This window comes from Bactrocera dorsalis, chromosome 1 (assembly GCF_023373825.1).
Source record: "Bactrocera dorsalis isolate Fly_Bdor chromosome 1, ASM2337382v1, whole genome shotgun sequence".
Taxonomy (NCBI): domain Eukaryota; kingdom Metazoa; phylum Arthropoda; class Insecta; order Diptera; family Tephritidae; genus Bactrocera; species Bactrocera dorsalis.
The window spans coordinates 40,038,460-40,056,227 of record NC_064303.1 but is presented as its reverse complement, the minus strand read 5'-3'; the positions used below and the strand labels follow the sequence as shown (position 1 = coordinate 40,056,227).

General features: G+C 38.6%; 1 protein-coding gene across 1 annotated transcript; it reads left to right on the top strand.

Annotated features, from left to right (window-relative positions):
• Nucleotides 1–667: 667 nt before the first annotated feature.
• On the top strand, nucleotides 668–4,424 carry LOC125775552 (uncharacterized). Its single transcript, XM_049446208.1, has one exon. The coding sequence runs from the start codon at nucleotides 3,438–3,440 to the stop codon at nucleotides 4,020–4,022; it is 585 nt and encodes a 194-aa protein (XP_049302165.1). The 5' UTR covers nucleotides 668–3,437; the 3' UTR covers nucleotides 4,023–4,424.
• The last annotated feature ends 13,344 nt before the right edge of the window (nucleotides 4,425–17,768 follow it).

Genomic DNA, 17,768 nt, shown 5'->3' with positions numbered 1-17,768 from the left:
ACTCACTGCTTCATATTACGAACTTTCAAAATATGAAGCAAAATCAATTTCATAAAACTACCGGGTTAGTCCCTACAACCAAAAGTGATAATCCCGAAATCTCAAATCCCAAAAAAAGGGAAGAACAACAATGTTGCTCTAAAGCAGCAAAAATTCAAGCGCTTCATTCAGAAAATGAAAGCAATTTCTTTTACCCACTGCGGTCATCACCATAGCGCATAAGGGTGATTTATTCAAACTAAGAGCACTAATAGATCAAGGATCTCAAAGATCCTTTATATCATCAAAAGCTCAAAATCGGCTCAAATTGCCAATAAAACATTCAAATTTCCAAATCTCGGGAATGGGCGGAAGAATTAACCAAAATTCGACCAAAATATGCCCAATTACCATAGTATCTACAAATGCGGATATTAGAATAGATGCACCAGCCATCGTTCTACCGCAACTTACAAATTTGCTTCCAAGCTATGAAGTAAATAAAATACACTGGGAAAAATGCTCACATCTTAAATTAGCAGACTATAAACTTAAAACCGTCACCTTTGGCATCAATTGCGCACCCTATTTGGCGATCAGGACACTACATGAAGTGGCAAAAACAAATGCAACAAATTTGCCTTTAGCATCTTCTGTGTTGCAAGCACAAACATACGTGGACGACATACTATCAGGTAGCCACAGTCTGTCCTTAGCGTGCGAATCACTATCGCAAGTGATCAAGGCATTAAATTCAGCAGGTTTCCCCCTAAAGAAAATTACTTCAAACCATCCTGAAATAATAAAAGGCATTAAAAAAGAAGACTTATTAGATACAGACTTCCTTAAATTTGAAAAGGCTAGTACAACTAAAACTCTAGGAATTCAATGGAATGCGATAACAGATCAATTCTCATATACAATTGAGTCAATATCTGCAATGTCCGCCATTACAAAACGCCAAATACTTTCCTCGGTGGCAAAACTTTTCGACCCCGCAGGATGGCTTTCGCCAATAATGATTCAAGCAAAAATCCTCATTCAAGAATTGTGGCAAGATGGCACTGAATGGGATGAACAGGTAAAACCTTTACGTTTAGCGAAATAGGTTCAATTTGCTAACAAATTACATACTACATCTGAAATTCGAATCCCTCGATGGGTAAATTTCACCCCTCACATTAACACAGAATTACACGGTTTCTGTGATGCCTCCGAAAAGGCGTATTGTGCAACAGTGTACGTACGCACTCAGTACGATAATAAAATATCTTCACACCTCCTGGTAGCCAAAGCCAAAGTTGCACCTTTGAAGACACTCAGTCTGCCACGGCTTGAACTGAATGGTGCTCTTCTGTTAGCAAAATTAATTTCCATAGTCCAAACCCAACTCAAATTAAACAATCATAAAATGTATCTTTGGTCAGACTCAGAGATAGTTTTAGCATGGTTAGAAAAACCACCCTATTGCTGGAAGACCTATGTATCTAACCGAATATCCCAAATTCTAGACTTAGTTGGCCCAGCAAAATGGCAACATGTTGCAAGTGCAGATAACCCAGCGGATCTTGAGACAAGAGGTTGCAAGCCACTGCACCTCACCAGCACTACACTCTGGTGAAATGGTCCAACATGGCTAACAGAATCACAAGAATTCTGGCCAAAGTCTCCCGCCCGTAATATAATACCGCCGGAAAGTCGGAAAATTGAAAATTTTCATATCACTCCAGAAGAGGATGATATTCTCCATCGATTTTCGTCATTTGCTAGAGCACTAAGAGTAGTCGCTTACATGCACAAATTCATTCAAAGACTTAAACAAAAGGTGAAAAGAATATCAAACGATCTTTACATACAACTAACATATTCCGACTTGCAACATGCCAAGGTCAGTCTAATATTATATACACAAACTCGCTATTTCAGCAAAGAGAAATCAAAGTTGCTCGAAAAGCGACCTCTCGAAAAGGGAAGCTCACTTCTCGTATTCAATCCATTCTTGGACTCTAAGGGATTAATAAGGGCAAATGGAAGATTGGCGAACTCCAGCCTTAGTTATAACGAACGACATCCCATCATTATTCCAGAGAAATCCCGTTTTACTTACCTATTTCTAGCATATCTGCACCATCTTACACTGCATGGTGAGCATCGCTTAATGCAACAAATGGTCCGTCTAGAATTTTATATACCGCGACTAAAGCCACAAATCAAAAGGACGATTTTCATGTGTAAACCATGTACCATGTACAAACACAAAATGCGTACGCGGATCATGGCAGCTTTACCACCTGAACGCTGCAACTATGCTCTACCCTTTACCATCACTGGGGTTGATTTTGCTGGACCTTAAAGGCCTCCATGTTAAGGTCTTCTTCATTTAGAAAAGGGTATGTGGCTGTCTTTGTATGTTTTACGACAAAGGCAGTACACCTCGAGCTTTGTTCAGATCTGACTACTGCGGCTTTTCTTGCAGCATTTGCACGCTTTGTCGGACGACGCGGATTTCCTTCAAAAATAATGAGCGATAATGGGAAAAACTTTGTCGGAGCCCAAAGAGCAACAGAGAAGGAGTTTATAAACTTCATGAAAGAAGTCTCCCCTGAAATAGTTAACAAATATGCACCCCAAGGGATCGATTGGCAATTCATACCTCCATATTCTCCACACATGGGTGGACTTTGGGAATAAGCAGTGAAAAGCTTTAAGTCCCATTTAAAGAAAACGGCTGGTAATCATAAATTCAATTATGAGGAGTTTACTACATTATTCACTCGTATCGAAGCCGTATTAAATTCAAGACCTATATCACCACTCTCACAAGATCCCTCCGATTTCACAGCTCTTACACCTGGACACTTCTTCAGAGGAGCTCCTCTTCTCGCCATACCTGAGACAGAAGGAGGCTCACTCACTTTAATCAATCGATGGAAAAGAATCAAGATTCTCCATCACGAATTCAGCCACAGATGGAAGGAAGACTATCTCAAAGATCTCCATAAGAGATATCGATGGAAAACGGCCCAGAAGGAAGCCAAGGCAGGAGAATGCGTAATCATACAGGACGAATGCCTTCCTCCAACAGAATGGCGACTAGGCCGCATTGAAAAGGTTCATCGAGGATCAGATGGTCACATAAGAGTAGTCGATGTGCGAACACAAACCGGCATATTAACTCGACCAGTCACCAAACTGTGTTTTCTTCCAAACAGCGAAGAACACCTTCAAACTAAACCGCAAAATAACTCGCAAAATTAATCGAAAAATAATAAATCAATTCCGCTAATTCGAAATTAACACGCGTTATAATCCGTACACAAACAAAAAATAAATTCAAACAAGCGCGTTGAAGACCAACTTATTATACATATACATATGTATAGATATGTAGCTACAACAACTACATTCTAATATTATAAACAAAATCAATTTAATTACAATTTTATATTCCCATAGAAATGGACGTAGAGGAGACCCAAACCGCCTCCAACACCGTAAGGTCCGAAATCGCTATACCCAAAGCGTCGGCTGCACCCGTTGCCGCTCCAAGGACCAGGGTTATGCGACCACCGCCATCCGCCGAAGCAGTCAGGGAGATGAGAGAAGAGCAGCTATTGGAGCCACAGGGGCCTCCATGTTGCAGCCTGTGCCATCGCCCACACGCCCTGAAACGATGCTCCATTTTTAAGAGCATGAAGCCCGCTCAACGAAAACAGGTTGCAAGAGCCCATGGGCATTGCATGACCTGCCTGGCAGATGACCACGCCACCATAGAGTGCTGGGCCGACGGCGCCTGTCAATATTGCCAGAGGCCCCATCACACTCTATTCCATCGTTTTCCGCGCCGAGCCAATCCGTCGGAAAGTAGCACCAACACACGTACCAGACCACGCAGTGATGCTATCCGGCGTCGACGAAGCAGCCAATCAACCACAACGCGTACACGGCCATCTCCGCCACGCCACGCTCATCGTCAGCACCAACGACGCTCAACAGGGTTGAGCGCTGTACTCAGTACACTACAACGGCTCCTAGCCGATTAATTCGCCTAGGGGGGCCGGGATGTTCACATGAGCTATGAGCGTTCCGCAGCATCCAATATCACATCACCACACATCACATCACGTCACAACACCTCATCACACAACAGCTCACAGCATACTCCAATACACACACACGCATCAAACACCGATCATTACTACAACACTACAACACAACAACCATACGATTATTAACAAGACGACTCGTAATGTCCGCTAATATTCACCACCCAAACCATCAAAAGGGATTGATTCGACCGTGATTGTGCTCTTACCGTTCCATCCGTGAAGAAAGAGAGTCGTCCGCGAATTTAAGTTGTATCAGCATTCTTTTTGCATTTTTTCACTTGTGCTACCGCAAAAATCACCGCAATCTCCGTTTTAATAAACCGCCAAGTGACGGGAGTGACGTGACACAGCAAGTTCGCCAACCGTGTACCACCGTGGGTTTCGCGAAAAAACCCAAACAAAATATACATATATTTATACATATTTATATTGTGTAACTTTACCTAATAAACCTTTTATAAAGTGTGTGGAAATCAGTGTGTTTTATTTCCCACCTCAGAATTATACTGCAACACGTAAGTATACTAGTGGCATACGTGAACAGATACTGAACAAGTAACATCATACTCTGCAGAATTTCTTAATTCTTTAGAACTGTCGGAAGTACCTTCGCACAAACTGAGGCTGAAAGTAGGCGTTCCTGTCCTTTTAATGCGGAATTTAGATGCACCAAGGCTGTGTAATGGCACACGGTTACAAGTAACACACCTCGGTCGCAATATTGTAAAAGCAATCATTATGACTGATTTGCCATTCCAATTTAAGAGATTACAGTTTCCGCTGAAAATCGCATTCGCTATGACGATAAATAAAGCTCAGGGACAAACATTAAAAATAGCCGGCATTAATTTAGAAAATAGTTGTTTTTCTCACGGACAATTATACGTGGCTTGCTCACGTGTTTCAAATCCACACAATCTCCACGTGTTGGCCAGAGAGGGAAAAACAAAGAACATAGTTTACAAAAATGTACTACAGTAATAAGGCCTCTTATTTTTAGCTTCCTACATTATTATACTACTTACATTAAGTTAGTACTTCCTACGCAGACGATGTTGCGGATGTCACACTGTCTAACATCGGGGGTTGGCAGGTAGGTAGTTAGTAAGGTGGGTCGATTTCGGACTTTTTTCGATTTGGGATTTTTAATAGTGCGGAAAAGTTGCCTTAGTACTTCCTGATTCCAATGCAACTTTTTGTTTTGAGATCGGATTGCATCTTCAACCCCTTGAAATTTCGGAAATTCGGCTAAAATCGTGAAATTGTCTACCTAGCGCCTGAAACAAAAGTTATTTGTCACGTCATTTGCTACCGAAATGGTATATTTGATCATGGCCGTAGGACGAACCGTTCCCGAGATACGGGCGAAAATGAGGCGCGCCACAGCGCAAGGTGAAAATCGCCTTGCAGCCATACTTCTTGACGTTGTTTTCGCCGAGTGCTTTCACTCACATTCATTCACCTACGCAAAAGGACACGTTCGAATAGGTCTCCACACAAATATTTTTTCATCGAGTTCCTTCACTCTTGTCGGTGATTTCGCCGAGTTCTATCACTTACATTCTCTCAACAGAACACAGAACGCAAAATGTCTGTATCTAAATTTAAATTTAGACAGAAATGTCCTGTGTTTGGCATATATCCGTAAAATCTCTCTGAGTCCCAGTTACCTACTTACCAGGATGTTCTTTTGTGTTATCAGTTTGAAAGATTTCGTATAGGGCGACTCCGAGGCGACAACTATGAACCTAGGATTAAAGAGGTTACAGAAATAGTTGCAAAAAAGGTTGAAAATACTTTCAAAAAGTCATCTATTCCGATAGTTTCACACACCAGAGTAGTACAAATGCTCACCACATACCATAACAAATTTCTGACTGTTAAAAAAATGTTTTTAAGGAACCTAATAGGTTTGAGCTCTAAAAGAGACGACTTTGTCTCTTATGCCGGAAAATTACAGATGAGGACCGGTACACGATAGTACGACATTGTTGCAGGGGGACTTACAGCCGTAGAAAACGAAAAAACTTATGCGGACGAAGTCGCGGGTAATATCTAGTCTTATATATGTACATACATATAAAAATGAATCGCAAAATGCGTTGCTAAGCGCATAACTCAACTACGCCTGCTAAATATTCTAAATATTCGTTGAGGTTCAAGGATGGTTTTTACGGCAAGAAAATTTCGAATAATTGCCGGAAAACCCCTAAAATCAGCCCTTTTCCTTTTGCCATACAAATGAATGAATGTTCGTTAGTAACGCTAAGAGAAGGGCTGCACCAATCTAAATGAAATTTTCAGAGGTTGTTCTTTTTGGATCGGGGAAGGTTTGAAAATAAAAAACACCGTATGCTTTTCGGTCGGCGTTCTTTTTGCCATCAACGTATGGCAGCTCAAGGCAAGGCAGGCAAGAAGTACTCCTAGGATGCGATGACATACGTGCGGAATAATGGATCGCGGTCAATCAGCAAGCGATCGTCACAATGCCACAGCACGACTTTTCAAACCACAGTTACGATGTTTCATGGACTCCATCTTGGAGTAATGTAGGTATATGTGGTGCTGTTAGATGCCAGATGTACTCTGTTGAGTGGCAAAAGAGAGGTTTGTCGCACGTGCACATTCTCCTATGAATGGTGGATGGTTGTTACACCAGATCAAATTGATGAACCCATTTCTGCGGAAATTCCTGATGCAGAGAAAGATCCAGTATTATACGAAGTGATGAAAACCAATATTGTTCATGGACCTTGCGGACACCACAATCCCAATTCTGTTTGTATGTCTGACAATAAATGCACGAAACACTATCCACGTGCTTTTCTTTCGGAAACACAAACTAGAAATGATGGATATCCACTGTATTGGCGTCGCTCACCAGACGACATTGGCAGAACATTTAGCATTCAATTTAGAAGCGTGAATATCGAAGTTAACAAAACATTGAAGTTGACAATACATGGATCGTACCATTATTCGCCACTGTTGTCTAATTCACATTCAAAAATCATGTCAATGTTGCGTATTGCAGTTTGATGTAATCGATAAAATACGTTTGTAAGTACGTCACCAAAGGAAGCAACATGGCGGTTATTGGTCTTGAACGATAAGGTCGATACGTGAATTGCAATAAAGCGCTTTGTAGGATATTAACTTGTGCAATTCATGAACCGACTGTTGTGCGTCTTGCAGTTCATTTGGAGAATGACCAAAGAGTGTAGTTCAACCCAGGGAATACATTACAGCCAATGGAAACACCGCCAGCAACAAAATTACCATTGACAAGTTTTTTCTCAACTTTCGTCAGTGATCCGTTTTCAATAACATTGCTCTATTCGAAAATACCTTGATATTATACATGGAATGCATCATCGAAGAAATAGTTATGCAGGAAGCAAGGCCAACCAGTAGATAAACATCAAAGTGTGTTATCAACTAATGTATTAGGATGAATTTACACAATCCACCCGAAAAACGACGACTGCTTCTGCCTTCGGTTGCTATTGATTAATGTACGTGGTTCAACTTCATTTAAGTCATTGCTTATTGTGAATGGAACGGTGTGTGCAACTTTTTGAGAAACATGCCAGCAATTACAATTGTTGGAAACTGGTAATTGCTGCAATCAAACGATGGACGATGCGATGGCTACATCGCATGCGATTGAAGTTTGCACACTTTTCGCGAAGATTATTTCGACATATTAGCCCTAAAATCCACGTCAATTATGGGATACGAACAAAAAAGTCATTGCCGAAGACATTTTACATCGTCTTAGCTAAAAATTTGGAAATGGGTCAATTCCGGTTGATACTTCCGGTGGTTTGATATCAATCCCATACGCCGTTTATCAATTAACGAAAGATGAACTCATCACGAATGTTCGGTCATTGGCCATTGCCAAAAATAGCGATGTTTTTGACTTAAACTGGAAGACTCAAAGTCAAATTCCGGGAGACTTGCGGTCATACAAATCGATCGATCATCTTGACAATGAAGACGACACCGTGAATTATCCAGTGGAATTTCTAAATTCTTTGGAGAGGCTTGGTATGCCACCGCATCATTTGCGTCTCAAAGTTGGATCTGCCGGTATGATGTTTCGCAATGTGATTGTGACGATTGCCATTTCAATTCAAACGTATTCCGTTTCCAGTGAAAATTGAATTTGAGATGACGATCAACAGGATTGTCGCATAGTCGTGGCATAAATTTGGAAGTGCCATGTTTTTTACACGGCCAGATATACGTGGCGTGCTCACGAGTAAGAAATCTACCTTCTCTGTACACAGAAACCAAAAAATGTTGTTTATCATTGAAAAAAAATGTAGAAAAATTGCAAATAAATGATTACCAATATGAATTTTTGTCTTTTCATTTCAAAACACATAATTTCACGCAGTATATTAATATTAAAAATAAAATATTAAAAATTTAAAACAAAACACATTCAGCTATAGACTGATACTAGATTTGGAAGTTAGTGGGCTTTACAAAATGAGCGCAAAATGTAAGCGACTATTTCTAATTTTTTTAATTTACTTTATAAATGAAATTAATATCTTCTTTAATTTTTCTTTAATTGAAACATGACGTTTAGTCGCTTTATTACTTTAAAAACAATAAAATCTGCCGATTTTGTATTACCACAGAAAAGCTAGTTTTTATTTTACACATTAAACGTTATAAATTAAAAATTATATTATAATTTGACAATATAATTTAGTTAACTTATGATTACTAAAAACATAAAAAAAATAAAATTTTAGTAAATTGCGAACGAACGAAAAAGTCCTCCCTTGTGTGGTGTAAATATAATATTACTTGTATTCCGATCCTCTGATTGACGTTTTCTCCTTAAGGTATTTCACTGGCGTTGATTTTTGTAAGTTGCAAGAGTATAAAATGTTCCATGGGGCCCGAACTTTTCTTACATATTTTTTATTATTTTCTCATAATGTTTTCCGTCTTCTCGTAGGTAGTAGGCTATTTATTTGAAAGAGCAGATTTTATGACTTTTAGTGTTTATGTAACTAGTGGTTTACAATGAATGTTAAAAAAATAAAAAATCCACTTAGTCTTATAGATAAAAAAAATTAAGAAAAAATTTAACTTCCGCTGCACCGACGCTAATATACTCTTCACAGGTGTATTTCTTTTAGTAACTATAAGTTAAGAACAATTTTTCGATCTGAACAATTTTTTCGGAGATTTCAGAAAATTTCGTGAAGATACCACGTCAAATGCAAAAGTTTTCCATACAAGCCCTTAATTCCGATCGTTCGGTTTGTATGACAGCTATATGTTATAGTGAGCCGATCTAAATATTTTCTTCGGAGATTACATTATTTCTATAAACAATAACTCACACACAATTTTGTGAAGATATATGGTCAAATGAGGAAGTTTCCCATGCAAGCATTTGATTCCAATTGTTCAGTTTGTATGGCAGCTTTATGTTATAGTGGTCCGTTATCGGCAGTCCCGACAAATGAGCAGCTTCTTGAAAAGAAAATTACGTTCTCAAAATTTCAAAACATTATCTTAAAAACTGAGGGACTAGTTCGTATATATACAGACAGACGGACAGACAGACCGACATACAGACAGACGGACATGGCTACATCTACTCAGCTCAACATACTGATCACTTATATATAAGTTAATCAAACACAAACGGTTGATTTAAATAAATATATTTTCGGGAGCTATGCTCCTTTATTCCTTCAACTCCAACTAAAAACTAAACTTTACATTTTAACATTCTTACTGCTAACCCTAAATCTGTCGCTACTGCTACGTGACCAAAAGTGCTGATTCTGTGGTTCCCACCATTTTGCTAGATTTGTATTGCTGGCCGTCCGTTCCCATAGTCTGGAGTAGGGTGGGTCGATTCCGGACTTTTTTCGATTCGGGATTTCTAATAATGCGGAAAAGTTGCCTTAGTACTTCCTGATTCCAATGCAACTTTTTGTTTTGAGACCGGATTGCATCTTCAACCCCAACTCCGGCCTTGAAATTTCGGAAATTCGCCTAAAATCGTGAAATTGTCTACCTGGCGCCGGAAATACGCATCTCATGACAAAAGTTATTTGTCACGTCATTTGCTACCGAAATGGTATATGTGATCATGGCCATAGGACGAACCGTTCCCGAGATACGAGCGAAAAGGCGGCGCGCCACAGCTCAAGGTGGAAATTGTTTTCTCAGCTCTCAGCTAACCTGTATTGGTCACCCAGAACCCACCGCATGGAGATGGCTGCTCTTCGGGTTCCTCCCAAGCCCAACCCAACCAACCAACCATATGTCAGGCTTGCTTTAGTCTGAATCTGTGTCAAATTTATTGATAAAATCAGATTTTGTACTAAACTTTGGCACTTGTTGCCTAGGTTTCAGTGTAGAGCGTATAAAACGATCACGAGATTGGGGCCAATAACTTTAGAAGATGCCTCTGTCACCAGTTTTGGTGTGAGAGGGGAATTCACTAAATTTCCATACCTCTGCAGTGTCTCCCAATAGCCCTTTTATGAGTTCTTCGTTAGAAACTGAACAAAGAACTGGTGGAACAGTCAAGGTAATAGTCTTCCAGTTAATAATATCGTAATAAATATTAGCTTTGAAATTCAGCTTTGGCACTTTATTACATCTAACCCTTCCATTTACAGTGTCAGACTCTGCTTCTCTGGCTGCCAGAAGACGGTCAAGGGCCAACTTTCTGACTTCTATCCGTTCGTCAGTCATCATACTAAGGAGAATGTTTTCTGGAAGAGCAAAGAAAGCATTCTGTTGAATGGATGAATCGACAACCTTGCCCAGTTTAGCAGGTAAGTATCTCGACTTTTGAATTGCAGCATAGAGATAGCGCGAGCCATCTTTGATTGAACTGTTGAATCTTATTGAGAACCACAAAGGTGAGTAAACTGTAAGTATGTATTTGACCAAAATCTTTATTTCCGTTCTTGGTTTGTCCGTAGAAATGTATAATCTCAGAATTCTATTTGCACAGGTGAGCCAGTGGGATTTGCACATGTTACCTGGATGCATCGACGCTAAATCTGAGGAACATTGTCCGGAAATAACAGCTTCTGATATTTTATAGAGATAAGCTTGGTTTGTGCTAAGTTGGGTCGGATTAATAACCTCAGAAGGTAATTGGCAGGATGGAAAACTTTCAAATTTGACAACAGCCAACTTCTCACAATCAGGGAGCAGTTTTACCTATGTCGCCAGAGAATGTATTTGGACTCTTTGAGACACCATCTATGTGTTCGAAAAGAGCACGAAATGGAAGTTCGTTGAAATGTAGAAGACAAACAACCCACTGTAATGGCCTTCTAGTTTCCGAATGATTCCACCTTTCCAACCTGTGTTCGTGTTGGTGCTATCAGCACCGACAACTTCTAGATGATCCACATCAACTGAATTGTCTTGTAAATGTTGCCATATAGCTTGCGTTTCATCCGCAACTGACCCGGAAGGAGAGGTGACGTGGCCAAAGTAATGACAACCAGGTTCCGCTATAAGAGAAATATGTTCCTCTTTGACAGTGTCGCGGTAGTACTTTTCACCTTCGCTGACTCGTGTAAGTGTATTGTCTTTGCGGCCGTCAAAATACAGCCCATATACAGAGTTAATACTTTCGGTGTTTTGGAGCTTAACTCCAACACTTTTTTTTGCCCGACTAATCTTGCATTTGTCAGTGACAAAGCTAGCCTGATCCTCTGTTATCAAACCTGCTTTTTTGGCATCCAGAAAAGCAGATGAAACAATCAAGGCCGCTGCTCTATCACTTACTCCAAATCTTTGGGCAGCTAAAGCAGTGTGTTCTAATACTAGTGTGTTTTGTTTGGTTTTAGAGGATGGAAGAGAAAATTCATCATCAGCATCGTTTTTGGAAGAATCCATGTGCGACGCACCTACATTGTTGTCGTCTGTATGAGAGTCTGGCTGATCTGAATGGTCACGTGTTCTAGCTGATACTTTTCTGGTAAGTGTTGATGTTGAATGACGTTTTGAAAGCTTTTCTTTACGTTCATTTTTCTTTGTAATCTTTTTTGTTTCAGGTAGATCAACACTTCCAATGCGACCAATTCTTGTGGTTCTCTGGTCCAAGAGAAATGGTTGTTCATTGATAGGAACTTTCCTTTCCTTTGGACAAGTGCAAGAAGAAAAATAAATGCATTTACAAGCAGCGATGTCAAATAATTTTCCGGCAGAAGAGACAAAGTCGTCTCTTTTAGAGCTCAAACCTATTTGGTTCATTAAAAATATTTGTTTAAGAGTCAGAAATTTCTTATGGTATGTGGTGAGCATTTGTACAACTCTGGTGTCTGAAACTATCAGAATAGATGACTTTTTGAAAGTATTTTCAACCTTTTTTGCAACTATTTCTGTAACCTCTTTACTCCTAGGTTCATAGTTGTCGCCTCGGAGTCGCCCTATACGAAATCTTTCAAACTGATAACACAAAAGAACATCCTGGTAAGTAGGTAACTGGGACTCAGAGAGATTGTACGGATATATGCCAAACACAGGACATTTCTGTCTAAATTTAAATTTAGATACAGACATTTTGCGTTCTGTGTTCTGTTGAGAGAATGTAAGTGATAGAACTCGGCGAAATCACCGACAAGAGTGAAGGAACTCGATGAAAAAATATTTGTGTGGAGACCTATTCGAACGTGATAGCACTCGGCGAAATCAGCGACAAGAGTGAAGGAACGAACGTGATAGCACTCGGCGAAATCAACGCCAAGAAGTGTGGCCGCAAGCCGATTTTCCCCTTGCGGTGTGGCCCGCCGCCTTTTCGCTCGTATCTCGGGAACGGTTCGTCCTACGGCGATGATCTCATATACCGTTTCGGTAGCAAATGACGTGACAAATAACTTTTGTTTTATACATTTTGCCATGAGATGCGTATTTCAGGCGCTAGGTAGACAATTTCACGATTTTAGGCGAATTTCCGAAATTTCAAGGCCGGAGTTGGGGTTGAAGATGCAATCCGATCTCAAAACAAAAAGTTGTATTGGAATCAGGAAGTACCAAGGCAGCTTTTCCGCACTATTAGAAATCCCGAATCGAAAAAAGTCCAGAATCGACCCACCCTAATGTACATGAACGTGTGCCTGTCATGTTTACTTTCCGTTCGACGCTTTTACTGGGCTGGCCGTTGAACCTTGTGTCATCAACATTATTATTTGTAAATATTACCGAGGATTTGTTAATTACTTCCTTTATAGAAAAAATTTGCATTGTTGCAATTATTGTTAGTCCATTTACTCGTACGTCATTATAGTGTTACGCTTAACTTTATGATATGCTAAACGTAATTCAATTTGCAGAAGAAGTCATCGAAGAAGATTGACTTCTTATTCTTTAGATACTTTATATACACATCATTACAAATAAATATACATTATAGAAGGTAAAAAAAATTGTTTTTTGCTTGACTCTTTGAAAAATATGTACTTAGACACCTCCAAAAAAAATGACTCTAAGTAGAAGCTCTTAATTATCAGATACGCAAATCCATATTACTACCAATTACAACAAATACCTTGTTGTATGAAATTGATTGTTCTATATAAACGTTTCCTACAAATTTAGTTTACTTATTCGTTTAAAAGATATAAAAAAAATTTGTTTGGATTTGCAAAACTTAAAGTTTTTCAGAAAATTTTCTGTTTGACAAAACAGCTATACATATACATACTCGTATGAGATAAGAGTTGCGCATACGCAACATCTTTTCCCGCGTTAATGTTATGCAACTTTATGATATACATATATTAAAAAATTCTACATCTCTATAATATTCAACTTCTATGGGTATATGAGCAGATATTTGTTGAAATAAAAAAAGAAGAACTCATACCTAAGCTGAAGACATTTTAGTTAACATAATATTATAATTTCCGTTTATGTAGTAAAGTGTTGACAACCCTAAAAATTAAATCAACAGCTGACAGTTGAAAAATGGAGCGTTGTAAGTCATATAAAGGTCGCATACACACTCTTTTTGGGGATCACGATTAACCCCTTAAGTTGATTTAAAACCATTAGATTTTTGTTTATGTGGTTATTTAAAATCACAGGTCTACTTCAACAAACCCACAACCACGAGTACTTTAAATAAGGAGATTGGAGATTTATGCAGAATAGTCTTAGAAAATTTCGTTAAACAAGTATGTGTATGAAAAAGTTAGTCGCCTCATCTTTTCGTTTCGAGCATTGCCCTACAGAGGTCACCTTGTCAAGCTTTCTGTACTGTCGCATTACGCCTCGCTTCCCTCTTCAATCATCGGAATCTATCCCATCCAGTACGTGGTCGATTGTAATGCTGCGAAGTACGCAGGCTCTTTTCTCTCCACTGCTGCTATAATTCCTTTTTAACCGAGTTGTTCTTAGGAAGCAGGAGTGCCAATCGAGTAAAAAACCGATCTGTCTGTTTGTTGTTGTGTTACTGCAACTTCTGGACGTCAAACCTACGTTAAAGCGTATCTTTGTTGCAACGAGATAGTGGTCCGAGTCAATGCTAGAACCTTGGAGTGTACGCATATTTAATACTGCATGGAGACAGCCAGATAACTTGATGAGTTTTTCTATGCCAGAAGCTGATCTATACATATAACCATTTCGTCATGGAGACCGAATTTACCGACCTTTGCGCCAAATATAACTACTTTCCCCAACCTGGCATTATAGTCGCAAAACACAATTTTGATATCGTTGCAGGGGCGGCTCTCATAGATGTGCCCCAAGCGTTCATAGAAGGCCTCGTTGGTCAAATTGTCATTCTCTTTCATCGGTAAGCGGGCGCAAATCAGTGATATGTTGAAGAACTTCACTTTGATGCGGATTGTAACTAAATAGTTTTCTAAAGACTGGATAAGGAAGTAAAGAAATATCTACTGCTATGAATCAGTCGTCGCACTCACGACTTAGCTTCTATGGCATTGTTTGCTGACATAGCTTTGAAGTATTAGTATAAGTATAAGTCACTCATTATCACTTCGCTTGAATGGCCCGCTGTTGTTAATACGGCTATAACCGTTTAGCGTGTCTGCGCCAGTAAAGAAAAGAAAAATATTTCGCCGGCTGTTTTCTCTTTTTTTCGCATTAATACGAACCTATTAAAACAACTCCAAAGTACATACAACTAAACATGACTATTTTTCATGACCTCAGAAGTGAGTGGGGAACCGACATTTTTAATTACATGCAAAGTAGCAGCTGTTAAAATTTGCTTATAACTACAAGTATAACGCGATAAGGCACTAATGAATGAACGTTTCTTTGCTCTTACTGTGTGAACCTTAGCATTCGTTTGTGGAAATAAGGGAACAGTTGTTAAATTACACTTGAAATAGCTGCACAAGGGGAATTGTGTTCTGATTGCACTTTGGCTTCTAAAGTAAGATTTATGAACATTACACCTGACTGCTTTTTGTCCTCTGATCGGGATTGTATTGTGCCCATCTATTACAAAGTTTTGCAAGCTCCTTATGAATATAGCAATCACATGTTGTTTCTTTTTGTTGAGCACAGCTTTAAGAAACTCAGTAAACGTCAAACTGGGTTATTCCATTTGTTTAGAATCAAAACTAAATTAGAATTAGGGTAGAGGTAAGCTGTTAACCTTTCATCAATAAGATGTCTACAATTGTAACTGTTAATTTGAATTTCATTGTCTCTATGACATACCTATAGAGCGTAATACTACACCTCTATTCTCTTAGTTTTTACTTACGAGTACTCGTTGCAAATACTTGCTCATGATAAGTATTGGGTAGCTGGCACCTGCGGTGTATCGTGGGTTGCTGGGCATTATGCAGAAACTTGAGAGAGCTGAATAGCCATCATCACAGCTGAGTAGCAGTTGGATCAATACTCTTTTGGTTCGCATTGCTACCTTTAGCACTTGCCACCATTTTGCTGTAATAAATATGTTTAATTCTGTGATGATGGCGAGAATATACAAGATACGTAAGATTTAAATTGCAATTTCAACTAATATTCACACATGACGAAGTGCAAATACTATTGCGATATTTTGTATGAAATTTTCGAACTAAAATTTTGTTAAATAATAGAGACACGTTGTTCCATCGCGTAATGCTATATTTTTACTAAGCTTACACAGTTGGCTGTTTGACTTGTTATTTTAGGATTGTCAACACTTTATTACATAAATGGCTGCAAATTTAAAACTTGCGCTAAAGTTGGGACACCTTTAGAAACAATAGCTAACTTTCCATAAAGGTATGTAAGTACATTAGGGTGACTTTTGTTTTGTAGGAAATTTACTGCTCTATAAAAATAGTCTTCTATGATTTTTCGATTAAGTTAAGCGTTTACGAGATATTCATCGTCAAACATCAATGCATATTAAGATGGATCAAAAAATAAAAAAAAAAATTTCGTTTGATACTCTGAAAAATAGGTTCCCAGACACCTCTTAGAAAGCCTCCCCAAAAACCTATGAGCTTCATCATTCATAAAGATTTTTTTCATTGAGTTATAAAATCCATAAGAAATAAAAAATTTTCCTAACAATAATCAAACTTTAACTATTAATATCTTTTAAACGGGTTTACGAAAAAATCATTAGAGACCTCCTTTATAGAGCATTCAATTTCCTACAAAATCTAAGGAACAAGATATTTTTTCAAGTAGTTGGAAGCGAGATATAAATTTTTCTATCTGATGATAAGAAAAAATAGAAAACTGTATGTAGGAAGATCTTCCCGTTACAATTAAAAACTCATATTGGAGAGGCGTTCTTAGAGGTGTCTAGCAACTTATTTTTCCGAGTACCAAACGAAATTTTTTTTTTTTTTTAAATCACCCTACATGATGTAGTAAATGTAACAGAAAAGCAATTTAACTTCCAGCAATACACAATAACTGCCCTTCTGAACATAGAAGAAGCTTTTTAGTAACAAAGAGGTAAGCATGTTCATTGAGTATCACATACAGGGCGGAATAGATGTGCAGATGGATTCAATCGATGTTTATGAAAAAAATTAGTGTCATCATGTGGCCTATCATGAGCTTTGGATGACTATAGTTATTAGTGGGATTAGCATACAGTCAATATTTCATACACATTTGATTGTAAAATTTGTGAGCGCCCAGGTCTATGTATCACAAATCAGACATCGCACTCTTGGAATTCATAAGTCCCTTGTCGATAGTACGATGATACGAAATCGGTGCTTCGAAACACGTCTACGAAATCGTGACAGATGATGCAACATGTATTTACGCATATGCGTCTGAAAGTAAAGAGCAGACGACTATGTGTGTGTTTCGCGCACGAAAAACTTCCAAGCAAAAAGTTGCCTGTTTTGTTTTTTACAACAATTGAATATATCTCAACGATATCACTAGAAAAATACAGAACAGTAAATTCTAAGTGATACAAAATAATTTTTTTTTTCAGTTGTCTTTCAAGAAATTATCGCTCTTAACCACGATAACGCGAGCTCTCAAACCTCGACTGAAACAATTGCAATTTTGATCAACTTTCAATTTGGGTAGTGATCTACTGTATAGTCGTAACGTAGGACCGAATAACCTCTTTTTATTTTACGTAAAAGATAAACTAATACGTCCGCATTTTTTCGAAACTTGAAGATGCGGTTGATGTGTTTAAGAACGCATGTTTTGGTAATA